At 36.4% G+C, this 20,885-nt stretch overlaps 1 protein-coding gene across 1 annotated transcript in view; it reads left to right on the top strand.

Annotated features, from left to right (window-relative positions):
• Nucleotides 1-85: 85 nt before the first annotated feature.
• LOC150081087 (cytochrome c oxidase subunit 5B, mitochondrial-like) overlaps nucleotides 86-20,885 on the top strand; it is a 22,832-nt gene continuing 2,032 nt past the window's right edge. Inside the window, exons 1-3 of the mRNA XM_090381093.1 lie at nucleotides 86-277; nucleotides 2,610-2,683; nucleotides 10,827-10,926. Of these exons, the coding sequence (XP_090237219.1) occupies nucleotides 187-277; nucleotides 2,610-2,683; nucleotides 10,827-10,926 (265 nt within the window). The 5' untranslated portion in view covers nucleotides 86-186. The remainder of the gene's footprint in view (nucleotides 278-2,609; nucleotides 2,684-10,826; nucleotides 10,927-20,885) is intronic.

The following is a 20,885-nucleotide window of genomic DNA, read 5'->3' as shown; positions in this document are numbered from 1 at the left end:
TGTCTACTGCAAAGAAAGAGAAATTTTAATTATATGTTATAAAAATAATAGTTTTGAAATCAGTGACGTCATTTCCTGAAAAAGTACTCTGGGTTAATCCGAACTCTGCAGCTTTTATTTTCTGTATAGCGTAATAGAGGCTAAGCTTTGGGTGATTATTGTAAACTTAAGTACTGAATTAAAATAATGGCTATTTCACCAATGCTTGCAGCAAAACAGGCAACGGGAATAGTTCGTAAATCTTTCATGATGATTTCAGCACGTTCCATGTGCAAACGTGCGTATAACACTTTTGTATTTTGCTGAATTTTGTTATATTGTAATTGTGACGAGTTAATCGGTCTCGTAGATGGAGGTCACATTGCTTTTATGCCGAAACTTGATTTTTGATCCAGTAAAAGAAGTACATTGTACAGAATCTTACATTGTACACGAATTATAAATTTAATTATAAAGTCCAGCAGCCGCACCTACTTATAACCTGACCGTTTTGAGAAACTGGGATTACGGCTACGCTCTTTATGAAGTCAAATATAAATTAAAGAAATAAATTTAATTTAATTTGAAAAGTATCTGACACCGAGTGTATACTGGTTTATGGTGATGAACATATTTTTTATGAGTATTCATTAATGTAAGTTTGCTTATATTTGTCTTGCGCGGTGATTATGTGGACTTAAGTTGTAAAATGGTAAAAAATAAATTTTAACCAGTAACTTGTTTTATTGAAATATATTTATAATAACATATACTGAAAGAAATCTATGTTCATGTGGGTGTTTTTGATTTCTGTAATTAATGGGTAGGGTTAAAATTGTCTTTGTTTTTTTTATTTTTTATTTTTGGATGGCAAACGACCTTAACAGATGATTAAATCACAATGTTTACTGTAATGTACTTACTTTTGCACTTACAAATTAAAATGCTTAAAGTTATGGTGAGTATTTAATGCTATTACATGTTTTCTGTTTATGCTAGTCATTTATCTTGCTCAAACAATTGTACCTTGGCAGTGAATTTACCCAACAGAAGCATTTTTGTGGAACCGATAAACATTTTATTTTTAATAAACCAGGGAATAGTGATGCTCACCTTTCCTTTCACTGTTCCCTATTTAGAAGAGATTTTCTGTAAAAGCATCATTGGATGATGTGCTACTGATGATTTGCAAAAAAAACATTGATGCAACTCTGCTTCTTGGTGCATACAACTGTATGCATGTTCTGTGTATAAATTTATTAAAGAGATTTGTTGTTATTTTGGTTTTTAGGAGCATTAGCAACTAAGGCCATATTGCTCCTGGGTATGTGGTGCTCATTCCCTGACCTTTCCGCATCCTCCATGTTTAGTGGTGACAGGCTCGAACCCCGGTCTAATCAAGAAGCGTGTGCTATGCACTGCTACTCCTTCCCACCTGGCTACGGAGGCAGCAAGAGATTTATTACATTTAAAAAAAATTTTTTTTTTTTTTTATCATACAAGAATAAAATAAAAGGTTAATTTTTTCATAGGCTTTTTCACAGAACCCACTGTGCCTATTAGTTAATACAGCCTTGTCACTATAGCTGTTTGGGGATTTTTAGAAATTCTCATTATTTCTTGAAACTATTTTTACTTCATGCAGAAGGTTACTGATTACATTACAGTTTGAGAGGATTTCTCTACTCTTTGGACTGACTAAAACAAAAAGAAAAAAAGAAGGAAAGTAACATCGTATTGCACAATAAATGGGTAGACAAATGAAAGGGCAGTTTAAAATACAGGGTGTACGAAAAGTCTGGAATCAGTGGTAAAAATACATTTTTCTTTACAGGTGAAAAATGGCATTAACCCTGGATGAAAGGGTGGGGATAGTTCTTAGTGGTTGTCAGGGGTGGATCCAGAGGGAAGGGGTGGTCGAGTTTTAATGCCAGACATCCTGAAAGGAATCCAGTAATGCACAGTGCAGTTGGGAAACTAGTGAAGAAATTTAAAGTGTGCTTCTGTTGATCCCAATATGCTGAGAAGAATCTAAACAAACATATACCTACTGAGAAAATGCATGGAGAGTCGTGGTGGACACATTTAACACACTGTAAATGAGAGTAAGCATACATAATGTCAGTCCCATTGGTTCCAGATTTTTCAGACATCCTGTGTAGAATATAATAACAAAAAAGCTTATATTTATTTATTTAGTTATTATTTTTTTTTTTTCCAGTATACTTATGGATGTTCCCAGTGTCTGTTTGAGGATATTATAAATTTTAGAAATCTGTATCAAATTTGAGTGAAGAATAAAAAGCATTTAAGCAGGGTGTCGTCCATCAGTATTAGATTTCATTTAGTTATAGATAATTATGATCAGGAGTTCCCAAATTTCAGGTCTAATTCTACAGAAATATGCATATTGTTAGTTTACAAATTTAGTGTATAGATGCTAATAATGCACATTTTTAATTTAGTGATGGACTGCTGATTCATATGCACACTTTGTGCTGTTTAGTGTTTCAAATTTTTCTGCTCTATAATTTATGAAATAAATAGGTATAAATTGTATGAGGTTTTCACACAACTTACTTTCTTAATTTTATTAATTCATCATTTTATATTTTAAATTCCATTTGCAGAACTTTGTGATCCAGTGGAACATGCAACAGGAATAGAGAAGAAGGAATTGTTGGCAAAATTGGCAGGGAATGAGGTAAAATACCACAGTGTCTTGGAATTTCTTACATAAATCACTTTTTTAATCACTTAACCCAAAAATAATGAAAGTATCTAAACTCGTATGGTACCCCAGTACAAAAATCTCAGAAGAGTTTACAATCAAAAGTTTATACTTACCAAAAAGAAAGAAGCCTCCTTTTTGATGAGTATACAATAAAGGGAATCAGACTTCCACAAATAACCATTCAAATTAAAAGCATGTGCAGCTGTTTTTTCCAGAAAAACTGAATAGTAAATTCTGTGCACCAAACAAGCCTGGAATGGTAATTTATTTTCATGCATCTGCTAGAAGATTAAATTTTTTTTTTTTTTTTTTTTAATAATAATATCATGGAATGGTTAAAAATTGGAAATCAGAAGATTTCATTTGCATTTTTGTGGATAATGTTTAAGAATTATATACAAAGAAAGGTTGTTGGCATCAGTTGCCCCTCTCCTGTAAAGCCTCTAACAAGACAAATGTTTATTTCCAAAGAATGGAAACTGATGAGATGAACATAAACCTCTTCCACATCATGTCTGTAAAAGGTTTATGTTCTATTCTCATCAGGATGCAAGTAACTTTTATTCATATAGTGGTTGAACTAACCAATCTGAAAAAAAGGGGTTCTATAGTTCCTTCTTGCAGCATCTCTAGTTTATCTTCCCACAAACAGCCACACTAATCATGGCAAATTAAAATTGGCCATGGCTGTGTTGGTGCTTAATCATAGCAATCTGGTCAATTGTATGCATTCTGAAAGAATGCTGAAAAATGTAGAATTATAACTGCCAATAAAAAGCGTTATCTTTAGAAATACCTTGGAGAAGCTGTGCAGGACAAATTGAATGATTTTGTGATATTGAGTGGAGTGTTTGGGGGGGGGTAGAGAGAAAGAGCAAGGCAGGGATCACTAACTAATGTACTGTTAAAATGTACTATGTTTTGAGCAGTGCATGCATCTTTGACGTTTCAGATGTTGGGTGATGTACCTGAGATTCAGCATCATCAGGACAGATTTGAAATTTGTACAGGGTTATTAGTTATGCAGTACTCAGAAAGGAGAAAAAAAAAGTTAAATTCTGTGTTTGCTGAAGTAAAGAATTAATGTAAAGAAATAAAGAAGTTAATTTTATTCTGAGTAGATAAATCTGATTTTGTCAATGAATGTAGATTATTTAAATTAGGCATGGATGGGAAAAAATTATTATTTTTATTCTTTGCACAACCAAGTTAGTATTTGAATGGCTCCTTATTTTGCATCATTTGAAATGATGCAAAGTAAGGAACCAGACTTAAATCTGTTCAAAAAAAACCCCAAATCACTCGTATTATTCCTATTTGTAGAAAGTACCCATTGAACGGCATGTTGCCTGTAGGTATACTTTGTGAAATTCAATCATCAGTTGCTCCTTAAGATTTTATATTTGTGTCACCTAGTTCTTGTATCAGAATAGCAACTTGGTATTCAGGACTGAGGGAAGCATTTGAAAATACTTCCTTCAATCTTCTCAAAAACCTTTAAACCGTTGGAAAATGAAAATGGTTTATTATTATTATTATTTGCCATACAGTGCAAGGAAGCCTCAGGCTTATTCTGCACCAGCCAAAACAAAAAAAAATTCCCGAGTTACTGAGAGAGAGAGAGAGAGAGAGAGAGAGAGAGAGAGAGAGAGAGAGAGAGAGAGAGAGAGAGAGAGAAGTAGAAAGGAATCACCAAGAAAGAGAAGAATGATGATATCCAGCTCAAAACCTGGGTGTGCCAAGCCCATACTCACCTGATGTCAGCCCTTGGGTTGAATAAGGTTAAAGTTGGAGTGAGATAAACAATAATGATAAGTTAATGATAAGACAGGAGAGAATTATATTTTAGAAGTATGAAAGAGCTGAAAGAGCAGTGTTTTCCCCAGGACCTGTTGAATCGCCACACCTGGCGAATATAAGTGATTTTCGCGGTACTGTATGGTCCTGCTCACTGATCTTGATAAATATTAATTTGAACATACTACACAATCAAAGTCGATATGACAGCAGCATATAATGTTAAATTATGCAATTAATTTTTGTTCTGGATCACTTAAGTCATATAAATAACAGAAAATTTTATAATATTACTAATACTTCCCCACCTGGCTGGCAAAATTTTCTGGGGAGAGCACTGAAGAGGAAAAGAAAAATATTGAGATGGTAAAAATTGTGGCTATTACCTCTGTTGTCAAGGCAGAATGGGCCACCATGGAATATATCAATTATGGAATGGAAGCAGGTATAGGTAAAATCATACTGGAAAGCTGGTTTGAAAATAGTGACATGCCAGTTACAGTGCACTCTCCAAATCCACTAACTGCAGGGACTCACATCTGATGAGTATGGGCTTGGTACACCCAGGGTCCTGAGCTGGATATCATCATTCTTTTCTTTCTTGGTGATTCCCTTCTACTTCTGGCTCTCTCTCTCTTTCTCTTTCTCACGTAACTCAGAAATTTTTTTTGGCTGGTGTAGCATAAGCCTCAGGCTTCCTTGCACCATATGGCTAATAATAATAATAATAAAAAATAATAAATGTAGTTTCCTGAAGCATAATCTCTAGAAGATTAGGACATGAGGAAACAAGTGTGCTGGTTGGATGTTTACAAATACCATTGTGTGTGTGTGGTGCAAACAACATGAGTCCATGGGCTCATCGTCCATAATGCCCACTATTCAGGTAGGTGGCAATGGTTGCTTAATATGGGGAAAGTTTTCCTGGCAAGGAGTAGGACTTCCTTGGTGTGTATGGACCAATGGATCAACATTTCACTGGTGAGGTGTACCAGAAGCTGGATCTTCCAAGACTATAATCCACTCTGTCATCGGGATTGCACTACGCACAAATGGTTCAAGGAACACAATGAAGGTATCACCCATCTTGACTGGCTTCCAAATTCACGTGACCTCAATCCCATTTAATCCACGCACCTGTGGGATATTTTGGAACAGGAAGCGAGGCATATGAACACACAATCCATCATCTATTCTGACACTGTGGAAAGACTTGCAGTCAGCATGACTGTGGACATTTTGATGATCCCTATGGACATTTTGAGACATCTTGTGGAGTCAGTGCCTAGGTGAATAGCACTGTTACCCATTGAATACTGGCTCAACAGGGTATTAGGTAGGTGGTTACAATTTGGTTTGTGAGGGTTTGTGTATACAGACAGTTCCCGCTTTATGAGTTCCCAGGTTTACGAGTTATTTTTTTCAAGTATCAACAGAATCAAAAATATAAATATATGCTAAACATTCACAAATACGGCATTTCAAATCACATGTGTAGCTATACAATACAGTACTAATGTGTACTGTATTTTACACAATACTACTACAGCAGAGATCGTACAAAATGAAACAGAAATGGTCATTAATATTGCTAACTGATTGCAGCTTGAGATTTCTACAACTGACATCACTGATCTACTTCAAGCACACAAGTGAAGACCTCCTTGAAATGGCAAAATGTGAAGAAGCTGAGGAAAAAGAAGATTTAATAGCTGCAATTCTTGTTCGTTCCTCCACTCCCAAGGGGCTTGATGAAGCTTTTCAACACAGAAAAAGCAATTGAGATTTTTTGAGTCACAAGATTCAAATTTTGAGCACATTAGAGAAGTTGCTTCAGATTTAAAAAAATGCTTATGCATGCTATTGTGAAATTTATAAAGAAAAGAGAATGTTTTGGAAACACTCTTGAAGCATTTCTAAAGAAGATACTCCTTGTGCTTCCAACAAACCAACAAGTGCTGAGCCAACGAGTGATGAACCATCAACGAGTGTTCATTTAATGATGCTGATAAAGAATAAACATTCTTGACCATTTGTATGACAAATAATTTCTTTATTATTATAATTTGCTTGATTTTAAATGCTATGTTTTCATTTCTTTGGATAAATAAATCATTGTTTATGAATAAGCTATTGACCTTTATTTAACGTTACTATGATCAAATTTCCTTGTTGAGAATATAACCCCTGTTTTTAACATTAGGTCTATGGGAAATAAAATTCCTGCTTTACAAGTTTTCGCTTTACGAGCACACACCGTGGTATCTGTATTCGCGATCACCGATTTAATATAAAATGAAACCTAAAAAAATGTGAATTTTAAAGCGCCGTTAATATTTTCCGCCATAAAAAAACATGGGCGTGGCTAAAATTATCTTTCCCGGTCAAAACAGCGCTCAGTGGTTGGGGGGAGAGGGGTGACAAAATCGCTAGCGTGGATGTTTCTCGCTCATCCTTGTTCAGTATGTGTTTTGCGCTTGTCATGGAAGGTTTCGTCGTTTGCTTTTAATTTATATGCTTATAAATTGAATAAATTTATCAATTTATAAATTGATATGCTTACAAAAGTGATAAATCTTCCGTTTTGCAGTGTAAAAGAGACTTTTTTGAGTGTGTTAATGGAAGAAAGTGACCTTATTGTGGACAAGTTCTTTCTAACCTGTACAAAAATATGGCTACGAATAACAAGGGAAATGTGAAAATATCAAAGAAGGTGATGACATTAGCAAATAAAATTGAGTTATTAGATAAAAATTTCTAATGGTGAAAGTGTCTCCTCAGTGGCAAAACATTATAAAATCAATGAGTCAACGGCACGATCAATCAAAAAATCAGAAGAAAAAATCCGCCGTAGTGTCCGTGAAAACGCGCTTATTGCTTCAAAAATTTGCTCTGTAACTCATGATGTTAAATTAGAAAAAATGGAAAAGCTTTAAATCTGTGGATAGAAGACCGAACTCAAAATAAAATTCCGTTAAGTTCACTCATCATTCGTGGCGCCTCCGTAGCCAGGTGGGAAGGAGCAGCAGTGTGTAGCACACGCTTCTTGATTAGACCGGGGTTCGAGCCCGTCACCACCAAATACGGAGGATGCGGACAGGTCAGGGAATGACCACCGCATATCCCGGAGCAATATGGCCTTAGTTGCTAATGCTCCTAAAAATCCAAATAACAACAACAATCAATCATCATTCGTGAAAAGGCAAAAACACCTTTATCAACACTTTAGCGAAACTGGTGATAGCATTGGCGGGATAAGTTTTTTAGTTAGCAAAGGCACTGGTTTGAAAGATTTATTTGAAATTTCTAATAAATATTACATTTAATATTAAATTGTTTCTTATTTTCATTTCGATGTCATATGCTTGCATTTCACTATGTACTGTCTATGTACATAGTCATGTTATGAAGGTACATATAATACATACATAGAAAAAATTTTAGACTAGTTTTTTTATATATATTTCATACTTTGGAACGGAACCACTTTATTACTATGGGAGCCATAACTCAGTATTCGCGTCATTTCTCAGGAACGTAACCCCCGCGAATAGCGGGGATTTACTGTACTTGTATATATATCATCATCATTCTATTCGTCTGTTTGGCACAGGTTGAGTCCCTATTTAGATATTGACCTCCATTGTTGTAACTCTCTTGAATCTTTCACCATTTGTTGATAGTGCTGAAAGCCTGTGTTTTTCTTTAAGCATTGGAGCCATTTTCTTTTGGATCTTCCTGGTGGTCTCTTATCTCCCACGCAGCATAATAGAACAGATCTACAAAGAACAACTTCAGTGGTTTGTTCATATGAACCGGATGAAACAACACAGGTTGCCTAATGTAGTGTGTGTGTGTGTATATACATACACACACACACACATTCAGTAAATATGGTAGCATAAAATGGTACCTATCACGACAGATTAAAATTCAAAAACAAAATTGTCAGCAAAGAGCATAGAGCAACATAGAGCAATTTCCTTGGTGTATGGTACTACTTTAAGTGATTTGAAAATAGTTAATTGCAACTAACACCTCCAATCATGGAAAGTGTTTCATCTCTTGCTAGTCCAACAAGATATTTTTTTCTCCAATCCAAGTGTACCTGCTTCAGTTCTTTGTCAATGCTGTCTTGGTAGCCCGAAACAGTACTATTTTCCAAGGGAGCAATAGCCAGAAACAAATCTTTGATACTGCCATCATTTATGTATCTTACATTCTTCTGACTTATTAGTTGAGCCATCTAACAAAATAGAAATGCTGATGCTCTGATATCAGCAGCAATACTTTTCTTTACATAAAAGGCTATGTGGTGTATGAATTCTCTACACTGATTGTTGTTTGTTTATTCATCCAAAACATCAACATTGAGTTTGTTTACTATTTTAATAAGGCTTTGCATGTCAGTGAAAGGCTTGTTTTTGGCAGTGTATTATGATATGTTAAAACATATTTCCAAATGAGCAAATATATATATTTTTTCCCAACCTTTTTAACACACTATTCTGGATGTTCTTGAGCAATTAATGCTTCCATGTGGCTAATATGTGGGCCTCACAAATTGTGGGACTTGTAAGTTTCATGTCTGAAAAGTTCCTTGAAGCCAACCTACACTTGATGAACTGTAACACAAAGCTTTGAATTGCAGACATACAGAACACCTTGCCACACCACTTTCATACTGAAGCCATGGAAATTTCACTTTAAAAGACATTTCCTTTCTAGTATTCAGTGCATTACCTTTTAATTATCTTTGAAGCTGTAGAATCATTATGAACATAATCTAGAACTATTGTTCATTACATCACCATTTTCACACATAATCTGCTTCATGTAAATAAACTATGAACAGACACAATTTGGCCTCAGTAGCCCTTGTCATTAAACATAACACCAACAACAACAGCACACATTTTCACTGGCCCTTTTCCAGTGGTACTTCACAGATATGCGAGGCGAGTTGAACTGATGTTCTAGGAGCCGCCCTTTACATATATACACGTCCACATTTTCATTTTTAACAGGTATAAATGTATGTCTTGAATCATTCAGGAAAAAGGTCGAAGAATTTCTTCTGTGTCATTATAAACAAATGTTGAATGTAAAAGTTCAAAATCATCATAAAAGTTCTCAATAAAATAAAACACTTAGGTCTTCATACATAATAATTATATTTTTAGGCCATACATATGAATTCTGATTGACTAGCTTCAAATCATTGGTGGACAAACAGAACTGGTGATGTCATATTATGTGGCAGTGACTAGGAAATAATCAAAAGACATTTTAGGTTGTCTTTGTAGAACTAATATAAAGAAATTATATATTTAAAAAAAAATGAAAATATGTAATTCTTTCTCAACATTCCAAGTTTAAATATGCACTGTTAATGATTTAAGTTCTGCATATTTCACTATTGGTTACGAAATAAAGCAGTAACCACTGTCCACTAAGCATTCATTTTAGGTTACCATGTCATGATTGGCTGGCTACCTTGTGGTAGATCTAAGCGTTAACTATAAAATAATGTGTGCATATCATATCCTCTTATTGATTGCATTCCATTAGGCCAAAATCAGTAAGATAATTGATAAAACAGGCATTTGTAATGACCAGAATTTCCCAACAGGTGTGATAAGTAAAGTAAAAATACAAAAAAATTATTTATGACATAAAAAATGCCATAAAAATCATCATTATGTAACTAAAACTGATGATTAAACTGAAATTTCTGATTTTTACTCATCAATTAAATATTCTCACTTGTCACAGGCAAGCACTTCTTGCAAGCCCTGTATATATACTCCTTTATAATTTTTACAAATTTTAGTTAATTGAATAATATGCATATTAGTATAAAAAAAAAAAAAACAGCATCGCCAGTTACAAAATTCACAATACTGATTATAAAATGTGCCATGTAATGAAAGCAGTTGTATTTACAGATATGTTTTCACACTGTTGTAATGAATCTTGTTGGTTACAGAGTTTATTGTTCATCATATGCAAAAGATTAGCAACCATTAAGATTTGTGGCAACAGTTAATTATTGCTATAATGGTGAGCAGGAAATCATTATCAAACAAGGTCCAGATTTGAAATGCGTTTTGTGCAAAGACAGAAAAATTTTGCAATAGAACCACAGAAAATAATATTTACCTTTCAAAACATTTAAGCACAATAGTGACCTCGTATGTGAGATTTGTTATGCCCTGGTTGTGATGCCACATATGTGATGTAGATGAAATGCTTTAATGTGGTTAAGATGTCAAATTTTCTGTGGTGTGTATATAATTTTTTTTTTCAATTTTAGAATCCATTTGACTTGAGGGTGTATAAGAGAGGTCCTGGAACAAAGAGTGAACCCACACTGATACCTTCTGCATTTGATAAACGTATAATGGGTTGTATTTGTGAGTATTGGAATTGCCAGTTTTCTATTGTACTTTATTATTACGCTATGTATTTCCATCATATTACAGCAGACCCCTGCTTTACGATTGGTTCACTGTACGATCAAATCACTTTTTACAATGGACTCTCCATGATAAAATACCTTTCACAATATGATATGTAGTAAGCGTTAGTCATTGTGATCACATTTGCAAATTGAATTTTAATTCTATTAAATGGCAATTCTAATAAGCAAAAATAGCAGGAATATTATCCAGAGGCTCTAAAAGTAAAGATATAAAGCACAAATTTACACTTTATTACCTTACCAATTAACAAAATTAAATGATAAGTGAAAATCGGAAGAATATTTTCTACAGTTTAGCAAAATTAAAATAAATTTACGCTTAAAAACATGGCTTAATTAATACTGTAATATATACATACTAACTAATTGATATTTCTGTTTCACTGACACAATTTATTTATTTATTTTTTTTTTGTTTGTAAAATTTAAAAAAGTAAAATAGATAAGTAATCAGTAACAAAGAACAGTCGTGCACAAATTGCAGCTAACATGATATCGCATGTGAGATACGGAGTAACAAGTTTACGAAGCTTAAAAAATAGGATGAAGAGAAGATTCTGAAAATTTTTATTTATGTTTTCATGGAAGGGGAAACAAATTTCACCATAATAATGTAAAAACCCACAGAATTCCAGCTATTGGTATTATCACAAATGCAATAAGATCAAGTTTACTACCTGTTTATAATAGATTGCACTAACAGAAAAGCCCAATAAACTGGAAACTGCAAATTGATTTTGTTTTATGGTAGTGACCTTCAGAACTATGCTTTAGAAAAATATCACAAAGGCATTCAAAATTGATTCTTATAACCAAAAATATGATAACAATGAAAGTGTAGTGCATTTTAATGATTTGAATTGGTTTCCAAAATTTTATTCTATAAAGCAGCCGATTCTACTAACCAGTGATCATGTTAACCGGCGCTTACTTATTTCACTTTATAATGGGCTTACTGTTGTCTCTGACCGGACCACATAGCCCTTTCTCTCAGACAATAGCAGTGTTTGTAAACGTGTTGGCCATGTGTTTTGTTTTTGCATCCTTTAGTTGAAGTGATTTTTTGTGCTGTGCTTATTTCACATAAATTTACTGTATTGAATTTGTGTATGTGTAACATTGTGTAAAAGAAAAAGAGATAAATGGCTTAGTTATATAATGAAAATTTCACCTTCCGAGGTATTGGAACGAATTACGAAAAAACATTGTGTTATTGGGTTCACATTATGATATTTTTCACGTGTGGTTGGTCCATACGATCTTATCATGTAGATAAGATCGTATGGATTAACGATTAATCCATACGATCGTGTCTCTGGAATGGATTAATATCATAAAACCGGGGTCCACTGTATATGATTTTGTTGACAGCTTGATAAACTCTACCCATCATATTGATTTGAAAGAATATCATATTTCAAATAAGAATTTTTAGGAAAAGTAAAAGTTAATTGCCATAATTCTGATTTAGTTTTTTACAATATGCTGTACAAGCTGATTTAACGATAACGGTTAAGTTTTTAAAATTAAGTTATATTGCTTTCTTCTTCATTTGATGGCACTTATTTCATCCAATTCGAGCAGCTGTCTCTTAATAATGCATTTGATGGAATAGTTTATTATTATTTATTTAAAAAAAATTTAAGTAGCATATTAAATATGAATATATAAAAGAAAATTTTATGAACAAATTTAAAATGCCCACAGTTTTCACCAAAGTATTACTGTATTTTTCTTAGGAAACAATATAAGCCGTTTCCTCTTTGTTGGTGATTTTCTGTGTTGTTTCCTTCTCTGTCTAATGGTTTCTACCATAAGCAGTTCTCATAATGCTGTGAAAAGTCTTCTTTACACGTGTGTTATGCCCACTGATATATTGCTGCTCCCATTGCATTTCTAAATCAATTTGGAACCAGGCAAAGTACTGCCTGGTTCCAGAAAGTCACTGAGTCAAGTCAGAGAATATTGGAGGCTTGGAATGTTTCAGTCCCATGCCAAATAGAAAGTCTGTGACAGTATTGGCCTTATGTGGTGGTGTTATTTTGATGCAAAATAAAATTGCATGGTGTCAGAAGGGGATAAGTTCTTCTCAACAACAAGCAAAATTTGGTTCTGCAGAATGTCTGTAATAGTGTCCAATTATTATTGCAACATGCTTTTCCCTTTGGAACAGCACATTGCAGGATCATCAACCCCTTTCTAATCCCAAAAAAATAGTCTGCCAGCTGATCCAGTTGCCCAAAATATATTTGGTGGTGGAGAATCATAATACTTCCATTGTTTGAATTGCCTCCTTGTCTGTGGATTCTATGAAAAGATAGAACATTCATCTGTGTTGACTACCGAGCCCAGAAAATTCTCTAGATCTGCTGCATGATGTATTAGCAGAGTTTTATGTACATTCATTTGAGCTCACTTTTTCCCAGCATTTGATTTTCTCAGAGTTCACAATGCATTCACTTTTGAAATTCTCACAGTTGTGGATAATGTGGAAAGCTGTTCCATGGAAAAGATTTTTCTTTGCATAGGTATCCTGAATTGCCAGTAAAAAAGATAATTATCCTGTCCTCCAGGATTATTTTCTCTACATCGGTGACATTTTTCCAAGTATTTGCCATGAGCAAAGCCTACCAAACCAATTCATTTTGAACAGCCTGCCTGCCTGCAATCTTTAAATTCCCAAATCCATTAGCAAAACATACTGTTGAAAAGTTCAGTGTCCCTACACTGCAATGAGCCCATGATGGCTATCACAGACTTTCTTGCCTTTTCTAAATATTACAACTGCTTACTGTTTTTGACAGTTGGATGGCAGGAGTGTTTTCTTCTGGGAAATTGGCCGTCTGGGGTTGGGAGGTGGGAAGAGAGTTCACTTCTAGTTGCACCTTGTATATTAGCCTTTACAAAATTATGAAAAGGACTTAATCATCCTTGTTTTGCTGGCCAGTACGATTTATACTTCCTAGTAAATGCAATGATCACAACAGAATGAACTTTTCATCATTATCATTAGTAGAGGCATATGATGCAAGAGTCTGTGTGGGTAGTACAGTGGTATCGTCACTGTCCTCCCGACACCAGTGGAAAAGATCTGGGTTTGAATCCCTGTCAATGATGCAAGAAACTTTAATGGGCTTTTTTCACTGCATGGCTGTGAGATTTTTTTCGTCCAGCAAAACAGCAAATCAACCAGAGAACAGATGCTATTTGCAGACACAAATACAGGTTTATGTAATGAATTATGGGTGACGCTAATATAATAATTTGATATGGTGCAAGAAAGCAAGCATCAGCCAAAAGAAAAAAAAAAAAAAACACCTTCCCATTTCACACATCCGTTCACTCCAAACGTTTGTCTAGTTCAGCCTTAAATTTATTTAAGCTATCAACTTCCACAACAACAGATGGAAGTCTGTTCCGGCAATCAACATTGGCTAAAGACAAACTTCCGAACATCTATTCTACAACTGTCTTTTCTCAAATTTGAATCTGTGCCCCCTCAGGTTCTTAGTCTGAGCAAGCGGCAGTATCCCGTCAGGACTGAGCCTGCTCTTAAAGAAGCATTGCAGGATCATCTAGACAAGATTTCAGTTATAGCTCGGACACAGCATGAGTTTGGTAAGAGGAAGACTTGTCTGACTAGTTTGATTAGAAACTATGATGTGGGCACAGTGGAACTGGATGCAAAGAATAATTTTGATATCGTATATTTGGATCTTAGAAAGGCTTTTGATACTATTGCACATGGAAGACTGCTGCACAAATTGGAGCAGTGTGCCATTGGAGGCAAATTGCTGCTATGGATAAAGGGATGGTTGAGTGGGAGATCAGAGAGTGGTAATCAATGGACACTGCTCTTCGTGGACAAATGTTATTAGTGGAGTTCCCCAAGGTTCGGTGTTGGGCCCATTGTTGTTTTGTATATTTATCAATGATATTGATGAAGGTACATCAGGCTTAATGTCCAAGTTTGCAGACGATACGAAGGTTGGCATGGTTGTTAATGACAGTAAGCTGCTGCAACAGGATCTGTAAAAGTTGAGCAGGTGGGCTAAGAGGTGAAAACTGAAGTTGAACATTGAGAAATGTAAAGTACTGCATATGGGAAGCAGTAACCCCAGAGTAACGTATCAACTATGTAGTACTACACTAACAATGGTAGAGAGTAAAAAGGACCTGGGGTAATTGTACAGGCAGATATGAAGTTTTTTGAGCAGTGCAGATGGTCTGCAAGAGTAGCTCATGGTGTCGTGTCAATGATATACAGGAATTTTTCTAGCAGGGATAAGGAGGTGATTATCCCCTTGCATAAGGCAATGGTCAGGCCAGACCTTGAGTACTGTATACATGTGTAGAGGCTTCATTTTAAGAAGGATGTAGAGCTGTTGGAACGAGTACAGAGAAGGGCAGCAAGATTAGTGTGAATGGAACAAAGGGTTGTTCTTATGAAGAAAAGCTTAAGTTTTGAAAATTACAGTGTTTGGAGACTAGGCACCTGCAAGGTGATCTGATTGAGGTGTATAAAGCCTTGAATGGTTTCAGCATGCTCAATGCTGATGGGTTGCTCTTGCTCAGAATAATCGCCTGAGAGTGCATAAATTCAAATTGAGGAAAGACAATTGTAGGATAGATGTGTGGAAGTTTGCCTTTAGCCAGTGGGTGGTTGATTGCTGGAACAAACTTCCATCTGCCTTCAATCTTAAATAAATTCAAGGCAGAACTAGACAAACATTTGGAGCGAGCGGATGGGTGAAATGAGAAGGGTGTGTATGTGTTTTTTTTTTTTTTTTTTTTTTGGCTGATGCTATATAAGCTTGCTTTCTTGTATCACGTGCCTTTGCTAATGCCTAACTATTGAAGGCCTTATACATCTCAATCAGATCGCTTCGCAGGTGCCTAGTCTCCAGATGCTGCTACTTGCAGAACTTAAGCCTTTCTTCATAAGTGCACCAATCTTGTTGCCCTTCTCTGTACTTGTTCTAACTCCTTCCTAAAATGAGTCTTCCAGACCTGTATACAGTACTCAAGGTGTGGTCTGACCATTGCCTTATACAAAGGGATAATCACCTCCTTGTTTGTTTTTTTTTTTTGTCCTCTCTTTTTCCCATTATATATGGGGTTAGGATTGATTTTTTTTTTTTTATTGTTTTTGGCATGCAATTTTTTTACGGCTGGATGCCCTTCCTGACGCCAACCCTCAACCCTTTATCCGGGCTGGGGATATGCGGTGGTCATTCCCTGACCTTCAACATCCTCCGTATTTGGTGGTCATGGGCTCGAACTCCAGTCTAATCAAGAAGCGTGTGCTACACACCACTGCTCCTGCCCACCTGACTACAGAATCACCCCTTTTTTTTCTGCTAGCAAAATTCCTATGTATCATTGACAAAACTCCATGCTCTGCTCTGGCAGCCCGTCTGCATTGCTCAGAGAACTTCATATCTGACTGCACAATTACCGCAGATCTTTTTCATTCTCCACCTCCCTGAGTGTAGTACCACAGAATTGGTATGTTTCTCTTGGGTTACTGCTACCCATATGCAGTACTTTGCATTTGTAAATGTTAAACTTTAGTTGCCACTTTTTAGCCCATCTGCCTAACTTTTATAGATCCTGTTGCAGTAGCATACTATCTTTATTGTCATTAACAATCCTGCCAACCTTTGTATCATCTGCAAACTTGAACATTAAGCCTGGTGTATCTTCATCAATATCACTGATAAATACACAAAACAACAATGGGCCCAGCACCAAACCCTGGGGGAGTCCGCTAATAACATTAGTCCATGTAGAGCAGTGTCCATTTATTACCATTCTCTGCTGTCTCCCACTCAACCATCCCTTTATCCATTGCAGTAACTTGCCCTTAATGCCATACTGCTCCAATTTGTACAACAGTCTTCCATTTGAAACAGTATCAAAAGCTTTCCTGAAATTCAAGTATATGATATCAAAATTATTTTTAGCATCCAGTTCCTTTGTGACCACATTGTAGTATACAAAGGGATAATCACCTCCTTATCCCTGCTAGCAAAATTCCAATATATCACTGACAAGACCCGTGAGCTACTCTTACAGCCTGTCTGCACTGCTCAGAAAACTTCATATCTGACTGTACAATTACCCCCAGGTCTTTTTCATTCTCCACACTACCCTGAGTGTAGTACCACACAGTTGGCATGTTACTGTAGGGTTTTTGCTACCCATTTCAAATACTTTGCATTTCTGAATGTTAAACTTTAGTTGCCACCTCTCAGGCCATCTGGTCAACTTTTCTAGATCTTGTTGCAGCAGCGTACCATCCTTACTATCATTAACAAGTCTGCAAACCATCATATCATCTGCAAACTTGGACATAAGCCTGATATACCTTCATCAATATCGTTGATAAATACAGGAACAACAATGGCCCAACACGGACCACCGGGGACTCCACTAGTAACATTAGTCCATGAACAGCCGTGTTTTACCACTCACTCTCTGTCTTCTTCCACTCAACCATCCTTTTATCCATTGTAACTCCTTGTCCTTAATGCTATACTACTCCAACTTGTACAGTAGTCTTCCATTTGCAACAGTATCAAAAACATTCCTAAAATCCAAGTATATGATATCAAAATTATTTTTTGTGACCACATCATAGTATCCAATCAAATTGGCGAGACAAGACTTCCCCTTAACAAACCCATGCTCTGTCAGAACTATAACTAGTCTTGTGATCCTGCACTGCTTCTTTAACCAGTGACTGCATTATTTTCCCCGGAACATAATTTAAACTAATAGGTCTGTAACTACTTGTGTCACCTTTCGATCCCCCTTTGTGAATTGGGGATACATTTGCACATCTCAAGTCTGTAGACCCCCCCCCCCCAAGTGCAAAGGAAGCCCAGGGATGCCCTCTTATGAGGGCATCCCTGGGCTTCCTTTGCTGGCTCCTTTCATATAACTGAATAGATCCCATCCACCCTAGGTGCTTCCTTATGTTTAACTTTGACAAATCTTCCTCCACTTTGCTCTCAGTTATTACAAAATCATTTCTTTCTCCACTTCCCTACAGAATTGTTCATGTGTCATTGTAGATGCACAATACTTATTCAGTTTGCCAAGCTACCTGAGCAGAATCCTCATCAGTTGAACCATCAATGTCAAGTGGACCAATGTGATTCATTGGTCCACTTGATATCGACACAGAGAAGGAAAATGCATCCCATGCATTTTTCTTCTCTGCCACAAGTCTTGTTAGTTTATCTGACATTTAGGCAAATATTTAGGCCTAAACCTTGAACAGTATTTCTTAGTTGTTATGAAAAGCCTAGTAGCTTCCAAGATTAATTTCTTGAATGCTTCTCATTTAGAATTTGCTGCTGGTTGCATCATCAGTTTGTCTCACTGTATAGCATTTAAAAAATCTCTGAGACCACTGTAGTTACCTTTACGAAAGCAAAAACCCTTCTCTTTATCCCTGATTGTAGTTACATCTTTGAATAAATCCCACATTAATACACTGTGATCACTGCCACCTAGTGGTTCCTTTATCTGCAGATTCTTAATGCCTTCTTGGTGATTCCCTTCTTTTGACTCTCTCCGGGTAACTCAGGAATTTTTTATTTTTTTTTTGGTTGGTGCAGCATAAGCCTCAGGCTTCCTTGCACCATATAGTTAATAATAATAATTATCACTGCTGATAATCAGATCAAGAGTATTACTCCCTCTGGTTGCCTCTCGAACATGCTGCTGTAGAATACAATCATTGTATAAATCCATAAAAGTCTTGCTAGTGTATGAGTGACGAACCCACAAGTTCCAGCCAATGTCTGGGAAGTTAAATTCCCTCGTTATTAGACAATCTGATTTACTGGCCCACTCTGTTTCTCTATGCAGTTGTTCGTTGTACTCATCAGAGTCATTAGGCGTATAACACACTCCTACTCTGAACTTGGTTTTCTCAGTGCTTATGTCACACCAAACTGACTCAACACTACACTGTCCACCCATGTCAGCTGGATGCACTTCCTTAGATTTTATGTGTTTCTTAACTAACAGCATCTCTCCTTCTATCCTTTCTGTACACATTGTACTCTCCAAATTCCAATTCTGCACTGCTTATCTCTGTGTGACACAGTCTCTGATATCCCAACAACAGCACCTCAAATTCATCAAATTTATTTATTACACTCCTAGCATTGGTTTATATGCAAGTATACATGTACATATTCTTACTCTTAGTTACCCTAACACAACCCATGCATGTATTTACTTGTTCCATAATGACTTTGTCTTTACCATAAATTGCTTTGGTATTTTACATATTTTTACCAAATGGCATTATTAAAGGGTTAATCTGCCATTCATTTGAAAGCTGATATATCACATTGGCAGCCTGTTTCGGGAGTTACTGATGCTGCATCCGATAGCATTATAGATTTTTTTTTTTTTTAAATTTTGGAACAGCAGTAAGCTACAGAATCTTGAAATAACTGGGAGTAAAGTGGAGGAGAAACTGTTGAAGATAAACACAAGAAAGGCACCCGGGGTGGATGGGATCTATCCATTTATATTAAAGGAGGCAGCAAAGGAAGTAAGCAAACCCTTAGCCATAATTATGAGAGCTTCCTTGGACTCAGGGGAGGTACCCATAGACTGGAAATGTGCAAATGTGACCCCAATTCACAAAGGAGGATCAAAGGCTGACACAAGTAATTATAGACCTGTGAGCTTAACTTCTGTTCCAGGAAAATTAATGGAGGCACTGGTTAAAGAAGCACTGCAGGATCATTTAGACAAGACTTCAGTTATAGCTCGGACACAGCATGGTTTTGTTAAGGGGAAGTCTTGCCTGACCAACTTGATTGGATACTATGATGCAGTCACAAAACAACTGGATGCAGGGAATAACTTTGATATTATATACTTGGATCTTAGAAAGGCTTTTGATACTGTTGCACATGGAAGACTGCTACACAAATTGGAGCAGTGTGACATTGGAGGCAAATTGCTGCTATGGATAAAGGGGTGGTTGAGAGGGAGAAGACAGAGAGTGGTAATCAATGGACACTGCTCATCGTGGACTAATGTTATTAGTGGAGTCCCTCAGGGCTCAGTGTTGGGTCCATTATTGTTTTCTGTATTTATAAATGATATTGATGATGGTATATCAAGCTTTTTTTAAGCTTTTGCTATTCTTTTCTGGTATAAAAAAAAAGTAAAGTGCAGCCATTATCAACCCACTGCAGGATGGAAGCCTCCTCAACAATTCATGTTGAGGGAAATGGACCATAATCTGCCACGCTGGTCCAGTGCGGGTTGGCAGATCGACCGTATTCAGCAGTCAGGGGCTTGAACCCCGGTCTACTCAAAGAGCTTGTGCTACTGCACTCCCGCTCCTGCCCACTCGGCTACGGAGGCCTATCAAGGCTAATGTCGAAGTTTGCAGATGATACAAAGGTTGGCAGGGTTGTCAAGGACACTACTGACACTATGCTGCTGCAGCAGGATCTGGAAAGGTTGAGCAGATGGGCTGAGAGGTGGCAAATGAAGTTTAACATTGACAAATGTAAAGTACTACACATGGGAAACAGCAACTCCAGAGCAACGTATCAACTCTGTGGTACTACACTGACAGTGGTAGAGAATGAAAGGGACTTGGGGGTGGTTGTGCAGGCAGATATGAAGTTCTCTGAGCAGTGCAGACGGGCTGCAATAGTAGCTCATGGAGTATTGTCAATGATATACAGGAATTTTTCCAGCAGGGATAAGGAGGTGATTATTCCATTGTATAAGGCAATGGTCAAGCCACACCTAGAGTACTGTATACAGGTCTGGAGGCCTCATTTCAAGAAGGATGTAGAGCTGCTGGAACGAGTACAGAGAAGGGCAACAAGATTAGTGAAT

This window comes from Mastigoproctus giganteus, chromosome 9 (genome assembly GCF_048544385.1).
Source record: "Mastigoproctus giganteus isolate SK-2022 chromosome 9, ASM4854438v1, whole genome shotgun sequence".
NCBI lineage: Eukaryota > Metazoa > Arthropoda > Arachnida > Uropygi > Thelyphonidae > Mastigoproctus > Mastigoproctus giganteus.
The sequence above is the reverse complement of the archived record's forward strand: the minus strand, read 5'-3'. Positions and strand labels throughout refer to the sequence as shown.